Genomic DNA, 23051 nt, shown 5'->3' with positions numbered 1-23051 from the left:
TTATTTTGTTTGGAGGAGATCTGTAATTTTGGAGTCAACAAGAGTTTGTGTCACTTTCCTCATTAAATATTCATCTATTCCATTTAGCTGTCCAAAAACGGTGTCAGGAACACCTACACAAGTGGAAAGGAACTGTCTAAGTTTCTGTACATTTGAGATGGCCTCCGTGATGGTGATTTTTGGCTGCAGTGGTAAAGATACCTCCCCCTCCTCTTCACTTCCAGCTTCATCTCTATTTTCAGCATCCTCCATGCCCTGGATGATCTCTGTGTCTATCAGCTCTGGAGCGATGATGAGATCATCATCGGCAGTGACAAAGTCCTGGAAATGTATTTCGTTGGGGACACAGGTGGCAAGAGCCACAGAGTGCCATAACTTTTCAATGGCTACCTCTGGTTCACTGGCTGCTGCTTCTGTGTCACAATCTGTCAGTTCCGTGGGGATGATGCCTGCCTTCTGCCAGCATCTCACCACTGTGGACTGCTTGACTGACCACCATGCTGCCGCAATCATGTCGATGGCCCGCCCGATGTCCACTTTTCCTTGGTCCTCACTGCTGTGGAGCTTGAGGAGGAGCTGGGTCAGGAGGTAGCTTCGGTACCGCACTTTCATGGTGTGAATTATGCCGAGATTCAGGGGCTGCGGGACGGCAGTACAGTTAGAGGGTAGGTACCCCACTTGGATCCTTTCCAAGCGTGGCAGCATGTTGTGAGCGGAGCAGTTGTCGATCAGCAGGAGGATGCGGCGTTCCGCCCGCTTCATCCTGGCATCCACTTGCATCAGCCACTCATTAAACAGATCCTGCGTCATCCATGCCCACTGGTTGGCTCGGTAATCACAAGGGAGGGAACGGACGTTCTTGAGACAGTGTGGGTTGGCTGACCTACCAACAATCAACGGTCTCATTTTTTCAGTCCCTGAAGCATTGCAACAAAAGAGTGCTGTCAACCGCTGCTTTGCTTTCTTGCCACCTCTACAATGGTCTCCTTTAGCAGCAAGCGTGTGCTGGGGAAGCAGCTGGAAAAACACTCCTGTCTCGTCAGCATTAAAGATATCATCTGGGCTGTAGTCAGCAATCAGTTTTATAATTTCCCCTGCATGCCACTCGTTAACCTTATCTATTCCTAGACCATTCATTAATCTGTCACTATCCTCTCTACAGACTGCTTTCAAAGCAATTCCGTGGCGATCCCTAAATCTGTTCAGCCAACCCACACTTGCTTGAAAATTGTCATAGCCAAGCATGTTGGCCAAGTTTAGTGCTTTTTTCCGAATGACAGACCCAGTCACAAGAATGTTTTTGGCATGGATTTCTTGAAACCAAGCAAAAACAGCTTTATCAATGTCATCATAGAGAGCGTTCCTCATCCTTTTCCGCTGGGGTCCTACAGATGCCTCCCGTACCTTCTCTTCAAATTTGGTGCGATCCTTTAAAAATGTAGACAAGGTAGAAGGGGTGATACCGAATTCTTTTGCCACATCACCTTTCCTCTTTCCTGAGTCTACAGCTTCCACCACCTTCATTTTCTCCTCCAGGGAGAACTGCCGACGCTTCTTGTTCCCCTTGTTTGCCATATTCACAGAATGAGTGCTGGGCCACAATTACCAGGGCTGAGTGTGTCCCTCCTCTAGGCTTGTTTTGCCACAAGTGTAGAAAACTGAGGAGAGAGAATGTGGAGTACCTGTCAGGAACCAGAGATAAAGGATTCCCTCTAAAAGGTGGGTCAGATTTTTCAAAATCCTGCTAGGAAATGATAATATAAGGCCAAAGTCAAGAGAAAATAGGATTCATACTACTGACTTGTAGGGATTACTTATACAGATTCACAGAATGTTTGAAAAAAAAGAGACCTTACAGAGCATAGTGCCCACCATTACAGAGAATCTAGTTCACTTAAAATTTCCAAGCTTCTGTAAAAATAATGTCTGTTCTGTCTACTGTGGGAATAGATTGAAAAAACAGATGGTAAAAGATGTTGGCAAATAGCAGTGCACTGTATAAATTAAAGGGATTATTATCTGGCTCATTTTATAACAGAAACTGAGGCTCAGAGAAGGGGCCTATCCAAGCTCATAGACCTCAGATTTCTTGACTCAGAATTAGTGCCATTTCTGTAACTCCATAGTCCTGCTTGATATTCCATCAAAATGAGGTCTTTAAAGCTCTATTACTATTTGCCTTGGAAGGATTTTCACTGTGGGAATATGTTTCATTCATTTGGTGTTCATAGGTGTTAAGTGGTAAGGATACAGTGATGAACAACACAGTCAAGGTCCCTGCCCTTAGGAAATATACAATACAGTGGAGGAAGATGAGCCAAAAGAGAACAGATACATAAGATAATTACAGAGTGTGCTATGACTATGAAGGAAATAACCATGATCAGGCAGAAGCAGTTTTTGTAACTGTCTGCGAAGACATTTTATCATGAGAGTCCTCACAGAACAAGAGAAGCTGCTGTGACCTGAGGCTGTGACTGCCCCTTTGCAAGGGCTGACTCCTACCACCACCTCCACACATTTATCTATCCATTCTTGGCATCCTCTATGTGCTAAGCACTATGCTCAATACCAGCCATCCAGAGACGGATGGAGCATAGTGCCCACCATTCAGAAGCCTATCAGGAAAAAAAAAAAAGAAGCCTATCAGGGAAGCCGGGAAGACAAACACTAAAGTGCATTAAAACTATAAAAGCGGTTAAAAAGTACTGTGAACTAGAATAGAGCAGTGGAGATGATCAACTGGGTGGGACATGAAAGGGCAGTGCACTTCAAAGAGGAAACAATATTGATGTTGGGCCTTCAAGTACAAACAACTAGAAGTTCATGAGATAGAAGGAAATATGTGCAAAGGCTATCAAGTACTATAGAAAACAAGACAGTATAGCCAGGAAAAAAAGTCTTTGGAGAAGAGAACAAGAGCCAAATCATAAAATTTTAGCTTGATCCTGGGACAGTAAGAGGCCACAGAGGTCTGTTTATTTGAATGATGTGATCAGGTTTGCACTTCAGAAGGAGTCCTTTGGTTGCAAAGTGGAGAACCTAAAGGGTAAAAATCCATTTTCCTAAGAGGTGGCCCTAAATCTGAAGATGAAAGGAAGCTAGCCTTGTAGGCCACAGACAGCTGGGATATGTTAATTTGAATGCAAAGAGAAGCTACTGAAGGATTTTAATCAAGGAGAAAGATGACTGCTATGTAAAGAATGGAATTGAAGGGTGTCAGGGAAATAGCAGGTGACTAGTTAGGAGGCTGCTGCAGGAGTCCAGATGTGAGATAATGGTGGCTTGGATTAGAGTTACAGTGGATGTAGTAAGAAGTAGCCAGTTTGGGCGATATTTTTGCAGATCTTGCTGATGGACTGGATATCAGGTGCGGGAAGGTTTAAGGATAAATCCTAGATTTCTGGCTGGAGCAGTGAGCAACCCAATGTATGGTTGTGCCATTTAGTGAGATGAGAACCAACTGAGGAGATGGAAACCAATTACTGAAGATCTACTTCATAAACTTAATTTGTTCCTTTACATGCTTAATTCAGCTTACACATGGCAGGACTTGGATGCAAATCCAAGGAGACTCAGCACGAAGCCAGTGTTCTGAACACTACAGAGTACTATACACCCTGTTCTGGGAACTACCAGTATCGAGAGGCGACGTGGAAAGAGAATGAAGTAAGAGACAAGCCAAAGTCTTTTAGGTCAAGCTAAGCTTGTATTTTATTCTAAGCGAATGAAAAGACACTAGAAGGTTTTAAGCAGGGAGCGACTGGATCAGTTACAGTGCAAAAAGATCAATCTGCCTGTTGTGTGGAGAAATGACTGCAGAGCGACAAGAGGGGAGGTGGGAAAAAACGCCATCAGTCCAGGAGGAGATACTGGTGACGACGAGGTTGGTGACAGTGGCACATACAGAAAAGTACGCAGATTGGAAAAATACATTTGCAAGATAGTGAGGGTCGTGCAAGGGCTTGTACAAATGTGGAACGATCTGTGACACTGGCGGGAAAAGGGCCTACTATTCTTGTCCGACTCCAGAGCCTCTCCACTTGGGTCATTCGGCTCAGGTTGAATCACTCCAGAACTCACTAGCATAACTGTGTGTGGGACGGCGGGAAGGACCGATTGGGTGAGGAGGACGGCTTGATGCGGCACCAAGAACCCTGCGCTGAACGAGCGGGAACAGACTGGACAGGGCTGGAGCCTGGCCTTGAACACTGTGCTGAGAAGGTGGTGCTGGGGCTCCCCAGGGCCCGACGTGGCTTTGAGAAGTGAGGCGGGGCCTCGACCTCTTACGCTCGGCACAGCCCCGCCCCAGTTACCTGAGCGCCCTACGGCAATGCCCCGAGGCTAAGCGGCCTGGGCGTCCCACAGCGGGCGGCCGCAGCTTCCTCCTTCTCCCGGAACCTCTAGCCGGAAACAGTCCGTCCGCCTTATCAGCCCCCTCTAAGCATTTAAGCAGTTCCTATGGGTCCGCCCCTCAACTAGGGCTGGACTGTTGCGCATGCGCAAAAGGATGCACGCAGTCACGCGCAGCCGGCCGCTTCCGGTGCGCCGCGAGGGCTGCCGGGAAGGGTCTCCCTGGCGATCTGAGGTGTGCTGCTGCTGCCGCTGCCGCCGCCGAACCGGTGCTGCGGCGACGCTCGTGTCCCTGCTGTCTTCCTCGGGCTCCCCGGGGCTTGACCCCCGGGGCCCTCGGCAGGCGTCGGTGAAGAGCCTGCGGAGCGAGCCTGTGCTCCCATACCCGCTCTCCACGACCCTATATCGCGACTCCGAGAAGGGGGAGCGAGAGGAGCTGTCGCGACTCCGCGCCGTGTGTCGCCGGGCGGGGCCGCGGGGCCGGGGCTCCTCCAGCCCCCGGGATGCGCGCGCGAGCCCTCGCCTCCACTTCCTTGTTGCCGCTGTCACGACTGGAGCCGCCTCTCGCCGACAGCGGGGAGCGCGACTGCGCCGGCCAGCCCCCTCGTCGAGCCCCAGGGCCGGGCGCCTCCGGGAATGTGAGCCGCGCGGCTTGCACGCTCCTCAGGGTAAGTCCCGCCCTCGAGCGCCTCGCTGCACTGTGCCGCGGAAATGCTGGGCGACCTCGAGCCGGATACTGCGGCTCTCTGAGCCCTGTTGTCCCTTCCACAGAGTAGGACCAGTAAGCCTTATTAGTCTTCTGCTGCCGCATTCGGTACGTTTGGGACATCTGAAACCGAGAGGGAAAGGAATTAGCCCGAAGACAAGCCGTGACCCCTAGACAAACTGTCAGAGACTATCACCCGAGGTTTTGAGGCGCATCTGATGGAACAGTGAAAGTGTCTCAAATTTGAACTACTGCCCTTAGTCCTGTTTTACAGAAGAGAAAACTGAGGCTTAGAATAAGTAGGCTGCTCAAGGTCATAGAGCTCTGTGCGGGTGCTATAAAAATGTGTAACTTAGTCGTGATTTTTTTACTTTCCACAGACCTTGGTTTTTACCTTTATATTATTCTGCCTTTTGGAGGGGGCATTGCTGAACTGAGGCCTAGGGTCTGAAAATAATCTTAGGCTTAAAATGGGGGTAGTCAAGCAAGCAAAAAACAAGGTAGTCTCTTCCTGCCCCCACCCCAAGGTAGTTGTAATGGGTCTGCTTCCTAAATTGTTTTGCTCTGGGTGCTAGAATTCTACATGTCATTTTTTACAGATGCTCTCCTGCAGTTACTGCTTATCTGCAACACTCTCAAGGGCTAAGAAGTCAATTATTAAGGGCAAAATAAATAAATAAAGCATAGTAGCCACATAGTCTTGATTTGAATTCTAGCTACCCTTACCCTGTGAAGGCACTGGCCTATTAATTACCTAACTAAGTTGTGGATTATGTTCTCTTCTTGGGTTGCACTGAGACAGGACGCAGGGTTTATTTGTTTTAATGGGAAGAGAAATCATTAGGGATGACAACAAGAAAGTACCTTAGGAATAGTGTGTTTTTAACTGGAGACTATCTTTGAAATTATAGGGGACATGTTGCTTGTCTACATTTTCTAGGGGAGGGTTTTTAGCTTTTACAACATTCTCAAAAGGTATTCTTGCCTCCCCCAGACTTAGGAGCTACTGATTTCAGCCTTTTCCTCTCATGGGAGGAACAATTGAAATTCAGGGTGTAGTATAGACTTGTCTGAGATCACATGGTTAGAGTTGAGCCTTGGAGGCAGGCCTCCTTGCTTAACAAGCAGTGCTCTTTTTCTCATTACACCTTAACCATATACCTCATAATTTGTAGAGGGAGGTTTAAATGAGATGTGAGTGGGTTTATAATACACAGATCTGCCCTGTATCTACTGCTACTCCGTCTTCCCAGAATCCCAAGTTCTTTCTCGACAGATTTTCAAGAGCAAACACAGTATATCATTTCTGTCTAATTAAATTGAAGTGGTTTCTGGAACATTTCTTCCTCCAAGGATTGAGTCTTTTGGGTAAAACTCCCAACTGAGAACGTGGCCACAAATAGGCTAACTCTTATTGAACTAGTCATTCAGGTTTTTTAATGCCTTCCTTTTCTAGGAAAAGCTGTTCATTTTCTGTTTCTTAGGCCAGGGAGCTAATGTTTGTCAGATTACTGTTTAGACCTAAGCTGTCTAGTACCATAGTCGCTAATCATATGTGGCTAATTTAAATTAATTACAATTAAACAAAACAAAGTTCGGTTCCTCTGTCATAGTAGCCATATTTCAGGTGCTTGATAGCCATATTAGAGAGTGCAGATACAGAACATTTCCATCATTGCAGAAAGGTCAGTGCTGGTTTAGAGGGTTGCTAGTGGAAATGGGGAGAGTGTCATATAAAAAAAAAGTCGGCTTTTTGAATGAAAAAAATCTTTCAAGTACCTGTTTGGGTGTGGTGGCCTTAGGCAGATCATGAAGCACTTCAGCTATAGATCTTTCATCTTTACTCATGAGGCCTGTCTTTTGTGTAGCACCTGGGCATTCTCAAATAGAGTTATATCTGTGGTATCCTTTGAGCCTTATGCTATAAATCTGTAGTAAGGTGGGTGAGACACCTGTCTTTTTTTTTTTTTTTTTAAAGATTTTTATTTATTTGACAGAGATCATGAGTAGGCAGAGAGGCAGGCAGAAAGAGAGGAGGGAAGCAGGCTCCCTGCTGAGCAGAGATTCCCAATGCCAGGCTCAATCCCAGGACCCTGAGATCATGACCTAAGCCGAAGGACACCTGTCTTTTTATATGTGAAAAAATTTGAACCTGAAGTAGCTAAAGGATCTGCTCAAAGTCACAGAAACTGGCAGGGTGTAAAGAATCTCTTACATATAAGTATTTACTGCATGTCTGAATGAATACCTGAATGAGTCAATGGAGCAGTTTGCTTAAGGTAATGAAACATGAGAGAAGGTCTGGAACCTCTGACCACTGGCCAGATTTAGTCTTTTCATCTTTTACCATATGAAATTGTTATAAAGTGGGGCTAATCTTTGAGTTGATGAATAACTATATCCCAGGAGTGAATATAAGCAAATGAGCTGTCAAAGCTAGTGGTCCTAAATTTGCTGGGTCAGAGGAATCACCTGGGGCACTTGTTAAGCATACAGATTTCCATACCCTCTGGAGATTCTGATTTAGAAGAGCTGAGGTGGAACCCTGGGATCTGTATGTTTATCAAGTACACCCAGTGCTTCTTAGGATCTGCTGAGTTTGGGAAATGACTGAACCTTGAGGCCCTGGCAGAGATAGGAGATCGTTGGATCAAGTGGCTACTGTCCTCTTTAGGAAAATAGATTCTTGAAACTTGTTTGTGTTTGACTTTCCTCTAGCCATGGATGCATCATATGATGGTACTGAGGTAACTGTCGTGATGGAGGAAATTGAGGAAGCCTACTGTTATACCTCCCCTGGGCCACCCAAGAAGAAGAAAAAGTATAAAATACATGGAGAAAAGGCCAAGAAACCCAGGTTAGCCAACGCCTTTTGGTAGCTAGCATTTATAAACACAAGCTGCTTGGAGAGCTGTGTTGAGGAAGACTTTAGGCTGCCGGCTGCATCCAGACTCATTGAGAGTGCCATATCCATTGTTGAAGTCTCTGGATGGGCAGTGTGTTGTGGGGTGAGGGAGATGGGGAATAGGAAGTTGTGGATTGATACCAGCAGTTGCTATTCCTGGCCGGATCTTGATCATGTTTTCCTGCTGCAACAGGAAATTGTACCATACAAATGGTGGAAGCTATGTACAAATGAAGTAATGTTATTTATTATTAACATTATCGATGTTTAAGCATTTAAAATAGGAAATTCATAAAAATATAGAATTGTAATAGATCAATGATAACTATAAAGATTATCCATGCTATAGCTCTAATCTCGCTCTTAACTGAATACTCTAAAACTTCTTGCTGAAGTTACCACTTTTGGGTTACTTTGGTACTTAATTTACTTCCTTTCTCAGCCCTGGGGAGGTGCTGTTGGCCAGTGAGATGACCAGAGGCTCTGTGGAGAAGTAAAGCATGTGGGTGATAACCAGACTGTGATTAGGCCCCTAAGTAACCTTTCCCCAAGAGTGGGATGGCAGTGTACTTGTTTATCTTTGCTCATACTTGCCTATAGAGCCGATCATTCCTACAGAAAAACTGGTCCAAGGAAAAGTAAGTCAGATAGGCTTTTGCTTCCAGGTTTCTGGAGGGAGAATCCTCCTGTACACCTATGGGGCTGTTATTTACGTATTCATTTATTTCTTTTTAAAAGATTTTTTTAAAGATTTTATTTGAGAGAGAGAGAATGTGTATGTGAGAGAGAGAGAGAGATCACAAGCTGGGGGGAGGGGTGGAGGGAGAAGCAGACTCCTGCTGAGCAGGGAGTGGGTTGTGAGACTCATCAGGTACAGACACTTAACTGCTTAACCAGATGCTTAACTGCTTAACTGAACCACCCAGGTGCCCTGGGCTATTATTTAAATGTTTGTTTGCTTCAGTCCCTATTTAGATAAATGCTTTGAAATGAAAAGCTAGGTTTTTGCCTCTTCACTTGCAAACCTTGACACTTCACTGGTTGAATGAGGGAAGACCTTAAGTTATTCCTTCCTTTAGGTCGGCTTACCTTCTATACTATTACGACATCTACTTGAAAGTGCAGCAGGAACTCCCCCACCTCCCTCAATCTGAGATCAATAAGAAGATTAGTGAAAGTTGGAGGCTCCTCAGCGTGGCCGAGAGGAGTTACTACCTGGAGAAAGCCAAACTAGAGAAAGAAGGTTTGGATCCTGTAAGTAATTTTTTTCCCCAACTAATTTCTCCATTTGGTCAGTGGTAAAGGCCCTGGGAAGAGCCCATCCCGTTCTCTATTTTTCTTCTTGGAAAAACTTTGAGTTGAGTCCGTTTTATCTTTCTTAATTTAGTAGTTTATAAGGCATTTTTCCTGCACACCATCAGTTTTCACCTTACTAATTGAAAGTAATGAATATGTGTTATATTGATTGCTGTCAGTTATAATCAGCAGTTAGGCTGGTGAGTGTGGAAGTAGATACAGCTGCTTTGTATAATGTCACGTTCTTCTATTAACACTGGTGGTTGTGCACTATGCCAGAGGCAGAAGATGATGGAGGAAGACAGGCCTGAATTAAAGAATGCGTAAGGTTGTGTTCTAGATTGTGTCTGTCAGCCATTTTGTATTTCTAGTTCACAATAACAACACTGACAACTGTTAATACTGCTGGTTTTTTATTAAACTGAAATTGCTGCAGGAAAAATAACCTTGTTGTTGCAGGGTTAACCTTAACTCCTTTTTTCAATTGAAAGATTGTCTCTGATTTCTTCTTTGATAATGTAGAGCAAAGGTTTTTCAGGAATGCAGCAAGCTATGTTAGAGCAGAGAAGGTTGTGTTTTCCTAGTGGAGGCCATCTACCACTGCCATTTAGATTATTTTGCTTAGTGGCTTGGCATTTCTCTTTCTGGAAGAGTTTTGTGTTATCTAAGGTCTTCGAGATACCCGTCTGTACCCCCTCCTTTTAAAATTTTTTTAAAGGATATTTATTTGTCAGAGAACACAAGCAAAGGGAGCAGCAGGCAGAGGGAGAAGCAGGCACCTTGCTGAGCAAGGAGCCCAATACAGGACCGCATCCCAGGTCTAGGATCATAACCTTAGCCAAAGGCAGATGGTTAACTGATAGCCACCCAGGCATCCCTGTACCCCCTCCTTTAGATGATTTGTTTATAAACTGAATCTGGGAGACAGTTCCTGTGGGGAAGGGGAAGTGGAGTCTAGGAAAAGTATATATTCCCTGTGGTTTCCCCATCAATAAAATCAGCAACCTTTTTACCCCGAAACAGGAAAATTTTGCCTATTCCCAGAGTGATAATGGTTTTTAAAGCTACACACTAATGTAGGCCCTTATTAAGTCTTTTAAAACATTTTTTTAAAGATTTTATTTATTTATTTGACAGAGAGAGATCACAAGTAGGCAGAGAGGCAGGAAGAAGGGTGGGGGGAGCAGGTTCCCTGCTGAGCAGAGAGCCCGATACAGGACTCGATCCCAGGACCCTGAGATCCTGACTCGAGCTGAAAGCAGAGGCTTAACCTACTGAGGCACCCAGGCGCCTCAAAACATTTTTTAAATAAATCATCTGCAATGATTTTTTTCTTATCCATGTGGGGACTTTATATCTGCCATCCTCTCTAGAACTGCTATCAAGAACTTGAATTGATTAGCTCTGATATTAACTAGCTGTGACCCTGGAAGAATCACTTAACCTTTGAGTCTTGGTTTCCTCATTTGTAAAGTGGGAAATAATACTATCTACTCACAGCGTTTAGCGTTTAAAATAGATAATACAAGCTCTTAGCTGAGTCCTTGACATATGCTGCCTTGGTCAGTGAATACCACTCTTCAGTAGGTTTAGTGTCCAGGGGCCACATGATAAGAAAAGGTGGTATTTAAGAGCATGAGTTATCTGAATGTGCCAAGACTTAGTAAGGCTTTGGGTACTTTGTTTGACCTCTCTGAGATTGCCTGGTGTGAAGGTGAGACCCTCCTGTCTTCATACTTTGGGAGCCTGTCAGAGACCTTTTGGCAGCCTGGCTTCTCGGCAGCCCTTCCAGTCTCTTGCCACGTAGCAAGGCCCATAGTTCCAGTGTTATTCAGGTTGCCCTGGTGTCTAGGTGCCTGGATTTGTTGATTAAGTCCAGATCATTCTCTGCATTTACTGCCACTCAATCTTGTTCTAACCTGTCTGCTTCAAAGGGTGACTTGAGAATGTTATTTCTCCATTATCTCTCCAGTAAAGGCTCCATAAAGGATTTGGCCTGTCCGCTTTTATGTTTCATCTGAGTGCTGCTTTCAGCTTTCATCTGAGTGCTTCCTTTGTACCTTAAGTAGTCTCATCGACTTCTTGCTTTTGATGTATTTAAGGATCTTTTTGTAATGGACTTAGTGTTCCTTTTAAAAGGTGCATCTGAAATTATTTCCTTTTAATTTCAGCTCTCACTTTAACTGTTGACTTTGAACTTTTCTCTTTTTCTTATTAGGTAACTTGCAGTTTAATTTGAAAAAATAAAGCAAAAGTACCCTTTTCTTGGCCATGAACCGTTTTGCTTTTAGTGCCTGGTTTCCTTGCTCTTTAGAAGACCTGGTTTGGAGTCTTTACTACTTAATAATTTTGTGTTTGGGGGAAGTTTACCTCCCCGAGCTTCCATAGGAACAATAATAGTACTCAACTTAATAGTGTTGTTAATGATAAGGTCAGGAAGGTATTTTCTGAATGTTAATTTACTAGTTAGTGTTAATATTTATATTCCCCCTCTGCTGCCCCCAGTATATACAGGTTCTGTCAGATATTCCCATGCATACATACTTTCTTTCTTGTGAAGTGATCGGTTCATCCTCTGTTTTATAAGTCTGGGAGAGAAACCAGTATTATCAGAATTCTTGCTTGCTGCCTTGAGTTCCAGTTTGGCCTGTTGACTTGTATTTTATGCCTTTTGGGGTTTTATTGAACATTATACTTTCTGGTTTTTAAGTCTTTGGCTACTTTGGAATCCTGATGTTTTAGAGCTGGAAAGGAACTCGTAAATAGCTAAATTCAAATGGAGCAGCAAGACCCAAAAATTGAAAAGTATTTGCTCAAGACTGCAGATCTGAGATTCCAGCTTACCGTTTCAAATTCCAAGATCAGTGTCCTTTCCAGAGTCTGATCCCTGTTACCTGTCTCCTGTGTGACTGAGCAAGTAAGCTACTTGGGCTAAAGTGTGATTCAGAGGAGGATGACATTGCTGTTGACAGAGGCTGACCCTCTTGAAATCTTAGGTCAAGAGAGGAGTTTTTGTGGTCCCTTTTGCAGAAAACAATCCAAAAAATGAAAAAAAATTACAGACGTATGGGCATGTGGTCTCACACCATTTCTCTCTGCTTGCTTCCCCCTCCCTGGCTTCCTGGTACTCAGAACTCCAAGCTTTCTGCACTGACTGCTGTGGTTCCGGACATCCCAGGTTTTCGCAAGATCCTCCCCCGCTCAGATTACATCATCATCCCCAAGAGCAGCCTGCAGGAAGACCGCAGTTGCCCTCAGCTAGAGCTTTGTGTGGCCCAGAACCAGGTGTCCCCTAAAGGACCATCACTTGTGTCCAGCAGTGCCCCGGAGGCAGTGCCTAGCCATGCAGGCATGGCAGAGCAGTGCCTGGCTGTGGAGTCCCTAGCTGAGGAGGTGGGAGCCCTTTCCCAGCCGGGTGCCGTGCAAGAGATCGCCACCTCAGAGATCCTCAGCCAGGATGTGCTCCTGGAGGAGGCTTCCCTGGAGGTAGGGGAGAGCCACCAACCGTACCAGACAAGCCTGGTAATTGAAGAGACCTTAGTGAACGGCTCACCAGACCTCCCTGCTGGAAGCCTGGCTGTGCCCCACGCCCAGGTTGGGGAGAGCATGTCAGTGGTAACTGTCATGAGGGTAAGTGACTTTGGTACTTATGTCTCTTTTACTTCATCTGGAGTTACTACAAAGGTAGCTAGCGCCATGCAGTGGTAATTAAGAGTGCTGGTGTGGACTTCTAGTAGGACTACAGTTCTCTTGAACCTTTTTCCCTTGGGCTTGCTTACTTTAAAGTTCTCTTCAGTTTCTTAGGCCCTCTTACCAACTCTTTTTGCCCAGCACAGCCAGGACTTGCTTCACCTAAGAGAGTACATGAGGTGCAGTAACAGCATTTCAATGATACGGATTGTCCATGAATCAAAGCTAGAGTCTCTCAAGCTGTTAGGATTTTATGTTCCCTGAAGACTGTCTCAGCAAACACAATGGCACCTTGAACTGTTTAGGAGAATTTTCAAATGGTCTTCCTGGGTGCAGATTGGGTAGGAAAAAGGAAGCTCTCTTCAAGGCCAGGCTGATAGTTTTTCCAGTGGCATAAGTTCAGCTATGCCCAGTTGAGGGGAAGAGCAGTCTCAGTGATCCCACAGCCTGGTCCCCCTGGAAGCTCGGGAGCTACCACCATGCCCTCTGTTACCCTGGGTAATGTGGCATCCTCAGAGTAGGACTTCTGCTCAGGCCAAGAGGAATGTAGGATGGCCTGGATGTTAGAGCAGGTAGCTCCTTGGAAAGGAATCTGTGGTAGGCCTAAGTCCATTTTCTTGTTTGTTGCCTCAGGACTGTTTATGATAATGAAGCATGCCACCTGCCTGCTTAAGGCAGATCAATACGATGTCAGCACTTGACAGGGTCAGAACAGTTGGGTTCTTTCACTAACTGCTTATGTGATCTTAGGAGTCCTAAGTCTCTTAGGACCTCAGTTTTCTTATTTGTAAAATGAGGATAGCACATTCTTTGTGGTAAAAGTTTTCTGTATCTTTTTTTCTTATAAGTTTTGAGATAATTGTAGACTTATTTTTTTGGATAAGCACACTATCTTGGTTATTGGACTTGATCCGTTCTTTCAGTGTTTGTTGTGGGTGGCCCTGGGTATTCTTCATTCCATCTCAGTAAAACTGTCCTTCTCTCCGTGTGCCCACAGGATTCCAGCGAGAGTAGCTCTTCTGCGCCAGCCACACAGTTCATCATGTTGCCTCTTCCTGCCTACTCAGTCGTGGAGAACCCCACTTCCATCAAACTGGTCAGTGTGTGGGGAGTTGATGGAGATAGGGCTTCAAAAGAATTCTCTTCCAGGTAGTTTTCAAAGTCTGATAACATTAAGACAGTAGGACTGGCAAAGGCCTCAAATTACCTGCTCCAGGTACACTTTACTGGGGATAGGGGTGGCGGGAGGTTCTGTGAAGGGAGCTCTGCGGGCTCCTTAAACTCCTCAAGGTACATACAAACTTTTCTCTTTAAGAGTGTTTACCTAGGATAGGTTCAGTGCCTCTTATAAAATTTTCAGAAGCATACATGATTTAGAAAAATTGAGGGCCATTGGTCTGATTCAATCTTACTATCATACAGATTACCAAAAAAGCCTAGAGAAGAGAAAGGACTTGTTCTCTGTATCATTCAAAGCCACTGGGCTGCAAAACAAGCCAGAACTAGGACCCTGGTCTTTTGATTCTCAGTTAATGTTTTTTTTTCATCACGTACTGTAGCATCGGGGCTGAGATTTATTATCCCTAAATATTTCATGTTTTTTTTCATGATCCAAGCCGATGGCAGAGGCCCATCCCACTGAGCCACCCAGGTGCTCCCAAAACTTTTTTCAATACCCGATTTTTCAGTAGTAATATATAATAACAGTTAATTTTTTTGCATATTAAACTTCTGTTCTGCAACTTTGTTAAACTCGTGTTCTGGTGGCCTTTTTGTAGTTTCTGTTGCATTTTCTACATAGTTGATCATGTTGTCTTTGAATAAAGACAGTTTTATTTCTTTTCTGATTTGGATTCCTTATTTTTTACTACACTATCTGGGACCTCCAATACCATATTGATTAGAAATGGTGAGAGCAGATATCTTTGTCTTGTTCCTCATCTTAGGAGGAAAGCATTCAGTCTTTGACCATTAGGTATAATATTAGCTATAGGTTTTTTGTAGATGCCCTCTTCAAGTTTGGGAAGTTCTCTCATATTCCTAATTTGTTGGGAGCTTTTATCAGGAATGGTTGTTGGATTTTGTCAGATGTTTTTCCTGTGTCTCTTGAGATGGTTGTAGGAATTTTCTTTTTTAGTTGTTAATGTGGTTAATTTCGTTGTTTTTCAAATGTTAAACCAACCCTGCCTTCTTTGAATAAACCCCACTTGGCAATCATGTATTATCCTTCTAGTATATTGTTGGATTTGATTTGCTGAAACTTTGCTCAGGAATTTTGTGTCTATATTCATGAGGATGTTGGTCTTTAATTTTCTTGTATAGTGTTTGTCTGGTTTTAGTATCAGGGTAATGTTTACCAAAGAGAGTTAGGACATACTTTTTCCTCTTCATTTTTCAGGAAGAGTTTGTGTGGTAGTGGTATTGGTATTATTTCTTCCTTAAATGTTTGGTAATTGCCAATAAGTCAGTCTGGGCCTGGAGATTTCTTTGTGGGAAGATTTTTAATCTCAAGTCCAATTTTTAAAATACGCATAGGACTATTTAGATTATTTTTAAATAATTTTAGATTATTTAGATATAGATTATCTATTTTTGAGTGAGCTTTGGTAGTTCGTCTTTCAGGGAATTTGTCCATCTCATCCAAATTGTCAAATTTATTGACATAAAATTGTTCAAAACACTACTCTTTTTAAAAACTATGGTACAATATGCATAACATAAAACTTATGAATTTAACCATTTTTTAAGGGTACAATTCAGGGTCATTAAGTATATTCACAGTGTTGTGGAATCATTGCCAATATCTATTTCCAGAAGTTTTTGTTACCCAGACAGAATCTTGGGCCCATTAAACAATAACTCTACATTCTTCCCTCCCCCAGCCCCTGGTAACCTTTGTTTTACTTTCTGTCTCTGAATTTGCATATTATAGGTACCTCACATAAAGGGAATCATGCATATATTGTCCTTATGGTCTCATTTTTTCACTTAGTATGTTTTCATGGTTCACTTATCTTGTACCATATATCAGAATTTCATTTCTTTATGGCTAAATAATATTCCATTGTGTGTATATCCTACATTTTGTTTATCCATTCACAGACAGTGATGGACATTTAGTTTGTTTTTACCTTTGGGCCCTTGTGAATACTGCTGCTATGAACTTTAGTGGATACATGTCTGTTTGAGCCCCTGATTTCAGTTTTTTGGGGAATATACGTAGGAGTGGAATTGCTAGATCATATGGTAATTCTGTTTAAAGTTCCTGAGGAATGCTTATCCTTTAGTATCTGTAGACTGTAGTGATTTTACCTATCTCATCACTGATAATGGTAATTTGGGTCTCTTGTTTTTCCTGACAAGCCTGGCTAGAGGTTATCAATTGTATTGACCTTTGAAAAATCAGCTTTTGGTTTCATTGATTTTCTCTTTTGTTTTTCTTTGTTGGATTTCACTGATATTTGCCCAGATCTTTATTACCTTTTTTTAGCTTACTTTGACTTAATTTATTCTTTCCTAGTTTCTTAAGATAGAAGCTGAGGTCATTGATTTGAAACCTTCTTTTCCTGTTATAGCTGCTTAGTGCTATGCATTTCCCTCTAAGCACTACTTTGGTGGCATCCCACAAATTTTGATATGGTATATTTTTATTGTCATTTTGTTCAGAATACTTTTTGATTTATTCTTTGACCCATTAGTTATTTAAAAGTACATTATTTGCTTTCCAAATGTTGGGATTTTCCAGATATCTTCCTTTTTCTGACTTCTGATTTAATTCCATTATAGTCAGAATTTTGTAGTTTATAAGACTTACTTCCTTTTAAATTCATTGAAACTTATTTTATGGCCCAAAATATGGTTTGTCTTGATAAATGTTCTGTGTGCACTTGAAAAGAATGTGTCTTCTGTTGAGTTGGAGTGTTCTATACATGTCAGGCTAAGTCAGGTTGATTGATAGTGGTCAACTCTTTTATATCCTGACTGATTTTCTGTCTGCTTGTTCTGTCAGTTATTGAGAGACGGTATCCACCTGTCTCTGTAAATACTATTTATCTGTATCTTATTTCATTTTTTTTTTTTTTTTTAGTTTTTGTGTCATGTGTTTTTTTTTTTTTTTAAAGATTTTATTTATTTATCTGACAGACAGAGATCACATGTAGGCAGAGAGGCAGGCAGAGAGAGAGAGAGAGAGAGGAGGAAGCAGGTTTCTTTCTTTCTTTCTTTCTTTCTTTCTTTCTTTCTTTCTTTCTTTCTTTCTTTCTTTTAAAGATTTTATTTGACAGGCAGAGATCACAAGTAGGCAGACAGGCAGGCAGAGATAGAGAGGAAGGGAAGCAGGCTCCCCGCTGAGCAGAGAGCCCAAATGCGGGGCTCAATCCCAGGACCCTGGGATCATGACCTGAGCCAAAGGCAGAGGCTTTAACCCACTGAGCCACCCAGGCATCCGACACCCCATTTCTAAGTGCTCACTGGACATCCTCATTTGGATATCTAAGGGAAATGTCAAACCTGTGAAACCTAAAGTCAAACTTTTTGTTGTCTCCTTTCTTTCCACTTCCTCTTCCATGTTCCTAGACATCATTCTTCCTTTTGTATGTGGTCCACCTCACGATTTGTGTTAGACTTGTCCTTCTCCTTTATTGTCTCTTGTCTGGTTGTACCACCGAAATGTCAAACCTCTTGCACCCCTGCCCCGCCTTGGAGTTCATGCCTTTGTCAGCCGTAGCGCATGGGATGAAGTCCAGGCTTTTTGGGATCAAATGAGAAACTAATCTTTCAGTCTAGTCTTAATCTCCTGCAGCTTCACCCCAGGAATCTGGCATTCTGGGTGACGTTTTCCTGGGTCTTGGATTATCCTGGGACCTTTCACTGGCCTCAGTCTCCTTTCCTTTCTTATTTGCAACTTCTTCACATTGGCCTATGCCCTATGCTGCACTCTCCGAATATGCCAGACCTCTGTTGATGGCATTTAGATTGTGATAGCTCATTGTTTATCATTGTCTTAACCCTCTGATTGTGCGGAGAAACTGGGGTTCTTATTCATTTTAGCAAGAACTTACTGATCCTTATGTGCTAAGCATTGTTTTGTTACTGGGGATACTGTATGTGTGAGAAAGACTGTAATAGTTTCTTTAGTTTATAAATACATAATATAATAATGCTATGAAGAAATAAAGCCAGGTAAGGGTTTAGAGAAGGATGGGATGGAGTATTAATTTTATTTGGAATGATCAAGGAAGGTCTCTCTAAGGAGATAATACTCCGTTGAGATCTGAAGGATAAGAAAAACCCTGCAAAGATCTGGGGGTGATTATTCCAGGCAAAGAGAGCTTGAGCAAGTGCAAAGACCCTGGAAAGAGAATCAACTTGGCATGTTCCAGAAACAGCAAGAAGGGCAGTAGGAAATGAAGGTAGAGAGGTGGGCTGGGCTCAGATTTCATAGGCTATTAGAGTGGCCCAGATAAGATGGTGGAGGGGAGTGAAAAGTGGTTAGATTCCAGGTACTTCGGGCAGTAGGGAGAAGATGGATAGCCATCTGAGATGGAGCAGACAGGACTTGTTGAGGATCATATATAGGATTAGTGGGGTAGGGAAAAGAAAGATTGACCCCTTGGTTTGGGGCCTAGGTTCTGATGCATTGTGTCTATCACAGTGATTAGCTTATAGTAGGTGCTTAGTAAATATTTATGATGTAATGAAGACCAGTATCCAATCTCTAGGAGCTCCCATAGAAAAGTCAACCAATCCAGCATTGGAAGGCTTGTTGACACTAATGAACATTTGTAGAATAAGCAAAGGTTGCTAACCCACGGAACAAAGATGGGTCTGAATTTTCATCTGATGGGAAACAGTCTTTCCTTTTGCTTCAGGAGGCCTGCCCTCTCACAGCATTAGCTTCTCAGTCTAGGGCCTGGAACAGTTTGCCTAGGCTCCAGCCATCCTGGCTGCAGGTACCTGTGAATAGGTTGGAGATAGGTATGGAGCTATGATCTTCCCTGGATTTGTCTGGCAACAGTGGGTTGGAGGACCAGATGGCACTGTGTAAATGGAGACTCTACCTTAGTTGTACCTTTTATGGTTTAGTTTTTTTCTAAAACAACCTTAAGTTCTTTCCTTATTCATAAAAGACAAAAAAGCTAAAATATTAATTGCTTAGTAGGAAAAGAAATATTAGCATAACAGAAGATGTAATAAGATAACATATAATTATTTATCAAATGCGTGATATTTTAAACCCTTCTCAGAAACCTTCAGGGACTCTGTACTGCCTGCACATCAAAGTCTGCCTTTTTTAAGCTGGCATACAGAATCCTCCAGAATCTCTCCCAGGTACCTTTGCAGCTTCCTCTTAAACCAATTTCCCATGTGCATCTGGTGCTGAAAACATTCTAATTTCTGATTCTTTTCTGCCAATCTCAGAACGATCTCTGAGTTTTCTTCTCCCTCATACATTTTCCAAGTCCTCTCTTACTCTTTCAACTCTGACCCAGACTTTAGAGCCCAGGTGAGACATGAGACAGGTTCTTCTCTTGAAGCCTTTCTAAACTCTTCCAGCTCCTGGAGATTTCTCCCCTGTGCAGATGCTATGATCATGGTGGTCGGCGGCTTCAGTTTTATGTAGCAACGAGTGTGTGGCATGTACAGACAGGTCGAGCAAAGCATGACTATGGAGCCATTTTGTTTCAGAGGCTGACTTTACTGCTCTCCTTTGAACATAATTGCCGTCTGAAAGGGCATTTCAGTTTCACGAATTGCACAACTGTTATATAAGCACTGTTGTTAAAATCCTATGCCGTAATTACCAAAAGTAGACATTGTTTTGCTTATATCCAAATCTTCAAAAGGAAGTTTGCTGACTGCTGTTGGGCATATACGGAAGAGGTGTAACCTGTCTTCTAGTCCATTGCTCTAACCTCTTGGTTATTCACATGGATATTGTGCCAGAGCTGCTGGTACTCATCTGGATCAGACCACCTTCTAGGTGGTCACAGCTGCGTGTGTGCTGTTGAAGAAGGAAGTACAGAAATGTCTTTCCTTTTTGTGTTGCCTGAGCTACTGTTGTTTAATGTATGCATATGTAATATGTATTTTTCAAATGGTTTTTTAAAAAAGATTTTTATTTATTTATTTGACAGAGAGGGAAGGATCACAAGTAGAGCAGCAGGCAGAGAGAGAGGGGGAAGCAGGCTCCCCGTTGAACAGAGAGCCCAATGTGGGGCTCGATCCCAGGACCCTGAGATCATGACCTGAACTGAAGGCAGAGGCTTAACCCACTGAGCCACCCAGGTGCCCCTCAAATTTTTTTTTCCCCACTTCGGATTCCTGCAAAGTAATGTGGAAAGCTTGAATGTTTTCCTCTTCAACCTTTCCTCTTCTCACTCTCAATGATCAGTGTTATTAGAGGGAGAAACTAGCCTAGACGTTACAGTAGAATCATGTTTTGTTAAACTTAATGGAATGTATAGTTTGTATTTCAACCTCCTTAAAATGGATGTCTGGCTATAAGCTCTATCCCAAGGACAAACACTGTCACTTCTTAATGTTCATGGAGCAATTGATGAATACTATAATTGAAAGCAGTAATTGTCTTGGGGAAGTGAGAGGATTTTTGTGCAAAAAGGGGTATTTGAAAAATATGTTCCTGAGTAGATATTGCCACTTGAAAATAAATATTGCTTTGCATCCTACTTTTTTTCTGTATTTGAGTTATTTGCTTAGCCAGTGTTGTAGTTCCTATTTTAGAAAGCATATACCTGGACATTTTGGAAGATACAAAGACTACTTAGAATGGAGCTTGTTCTCAAGGAGCTTAGTTTGTATGAAGGTCATACCTACAATTTAGTTTAAGACAATTTTTAATGTAGTTTTATGTTGCTTTGGGTTTTAAAATAGTGTGAAAGGGAAAAAATATGTAGTGTTGAGGAGAATTTTAGGAGGTGAGTAGGACAGATGATGGAGACTATAGACGGCTTTTAGATTCAGACTGATGGCTGTTATCGGTTCCACTTCTAGGAATTCAGACTGATGGCTGTTATCGGTTCCACTTCTAGGACTGTTTGTGAATGAATACCTAAATTTTTGAGAGCTAGAGATGAAAAGGACCGTGGCCAAGATTATAGTGAATGGAGAGTAGGGTACAAGTTTGTAGTTACCAGTGCTAGGGAGCAGGTAGGTGAAAGTGGGATGTGTAGGGTAGCTGAATTCTAACATGTTTGGAAGTATCTGAGGTTAGAGAAAGCTAATTAGATAGGTGGTAGGAATAGCACCATGCTCAAAAAGAGCTATGCTTAGAGTCCTAAAATCTGGATTTTGTTACCTGGCTCAGTCATTTATAAGCTAAATAAATTACTGCATTAGGCAAGTCCTTTCACTTTTATAATCTATCTATATTTAAAGTGGGTCTCTTGGGTGGCCTGGGTGGCTCAGTTGGTGAAGTGACTGACTCATGATTTTGGCTCAAGTCGCGATGTCAGGGTCATGATATCTAGCCCTGTGTCAGGCTCTATGCCTTTCGTGGAACCTGCTTAAGATTCTCTCTCTCCCTCTGGCTCTCCCTCGCCCTTCCCCTCATGCTCTCTCAAAAATAAGTAAGTAAGCAAATAAATAAATAAATATTGGGCTTCTTATAGATAGCATATAGTTGGGTTTTATTTATTAAATTTAATCTAAAACTCACTACCTTTTAACTGACATGTTTAGACTATTCACAGTTGTAATTATTTTTGTTTGTTTTAAATTCTACCGTCTTGCAAGCTGTTCCCATTGTGTTCCACCTACTTTTGGTTCTTTTTTTCCTCATTCCTTGCTTTCTTTCAGATTGAAAAAAATTTATGATCCTGTTTTCTCTCTGCAATTGTCGTATTATTTGTATTTTTAAAAAATTAGTAGTTACTCTTGGGTTTACAATATACATCTATTATCAGAGCCTGCCTTCAAATAATAATTTATCACTTCATATCTAGTTTAAGACCTTAAAATTCCCAATTCCTCCACCCATTTTTTGTGCTATTTTTATATAGTTTATACAATTTTACATTTATATATTTTATTTTGCATATGCAAAATGCATTCCTGTTGTTACTTAGAGGTTTATCTTTTAGAGCAATTAAAGATATTACAAATTTAAAAATGGATTTTATTTTATTTTCATGTGTTCCGTTCCTGGACTTTACTTCTTTGTTGTGTATTGTGTAGACCTATTTCTGTTTGATATATGTAAATACAGTAGCACTGGTCTACTGGAAGTTCTCTTAGTATTTGTCTGAGAAAGTTTTTATTTCTCCATCTTTTAAAAGATATTCTCTCTGGTTATAGAATTGTTGACAGCTGTTTTTTCTGTGATAAAGGCATTACCCCGTTATCTTCTGATGTTTCAAATGAGAAATCAGTTATAATTTTTGTCTTTGTTCCTGTGCATTTCAATTTGGCTGTCTCAGATGTTATCTTTGTCTTCAGGATTTTATCTTTGCTTTTAGCAGCTTGAGTATGATATATGTAGGTGTGGGATTTTGTTTTATTTTTGTTTCTAAATTTGTTGTTTTTGGTATTCTCTGAGATTCTTGGATCTATAGTTTGGTGTCTGTCTTTAATTTTGGAAAATTCTTGGCTACTGTGTCTTCAAATATTTTTTTCTGCCCATTCTTTGTCTTCTCCTTTTGGGATTCCAATTATAAATAAGTTAGATTGTTTAATATGTCCCATAGCTCTTGGATATTCTCTTACATTATTGTTATTGTTTGTTTTTTTTTAATTCTGTTTTTCTTTTTCAGTTTGGGTAATTTCTTTTGACTGGTCCTCGATTTCATGGATTCTTTCTTTGACTCTGTCAAATATGTTGATGACCCTGTCAGAGGCATTCATTCTTCATGTATTAACTGTGTTTTTCACTTTTAGTATTTCAATTCAATTCTTTCTTATAGTTTCCATCACTCTGTTGCATTTTCTAGTATTAACTTTTATCTTTTTCCTTCCCAGATAGTAGCCATGTCAGGGAAGATTAGGATTTTGTTGGTTTTTTCTTATGCCTCTTTTGCATATCTTAGGTTTGGAAAAGCCTTTTGACCCAGGAATCACCAAGAGCTGTTCCAAAATAGAAGGACA

The 23051-nt window shown here is 42.1% G+C and overlaps 2 protein-coding genes across 2 annotated transcripts; one reads left to right on the top strand and one right to left on the bottom strand.

Annotated features, from left to right (window-relative positions):
* Positions 1–1575, bottom strand: LOC111141279 (tigger transposable element-derived protein 6). Its single transcript, XM_022493728.1, has one exon. It carries the CDS (start codon positions 1573–1575, stop codon positions 1–3), a length of 1575 nt encoding a protein of 524 aa, XP_022349436.1.
* A 2923-nt stretch (positions 1576–4498) lies between these two features.
* On the top strand, positions 4499–15366 carry LOC111140762 (HMG domain-containing protein 3-like). Its single transcript, XM_022492956.1, has 6 exons — positions 4499–5021; positions 7778–7916; positions 9044–9218; positions 12393–12890; positions 13948–14046; positions 15349–15366. The coding sequence occupies exons 1-6, from the start codon at positions 4499–4501 to the stop codon at positions 15364–15366; spliced, it is 1452 nt and encodes a 483-aa protein (XP_022348664.1).
* The last annotated feature ends 7685 nt before the right edge of the window (positions 15367–23051 follow it).

This window comes from Enhydra lutris, unplaced genomic scaffold, assembly GCF_002288905.1.
Source record: "Enhydra lutris kenyoni isolate GAN:26980312 unplaced genomic scaffold, ASM228890v2 scaffoldscaffold5, whole genome shotgun sequence".
Taxonomy (NCBI): Eukaryota; Metazoa; Chordata; class Mammalia; order Carnivora; family Mustelidae; genus Enhydra; species Enhydra lutris.
Note: the sequence above shows the minus strand (reverse complement) of the source record. Positions and strands in the feature narration are given on the sequence as shown.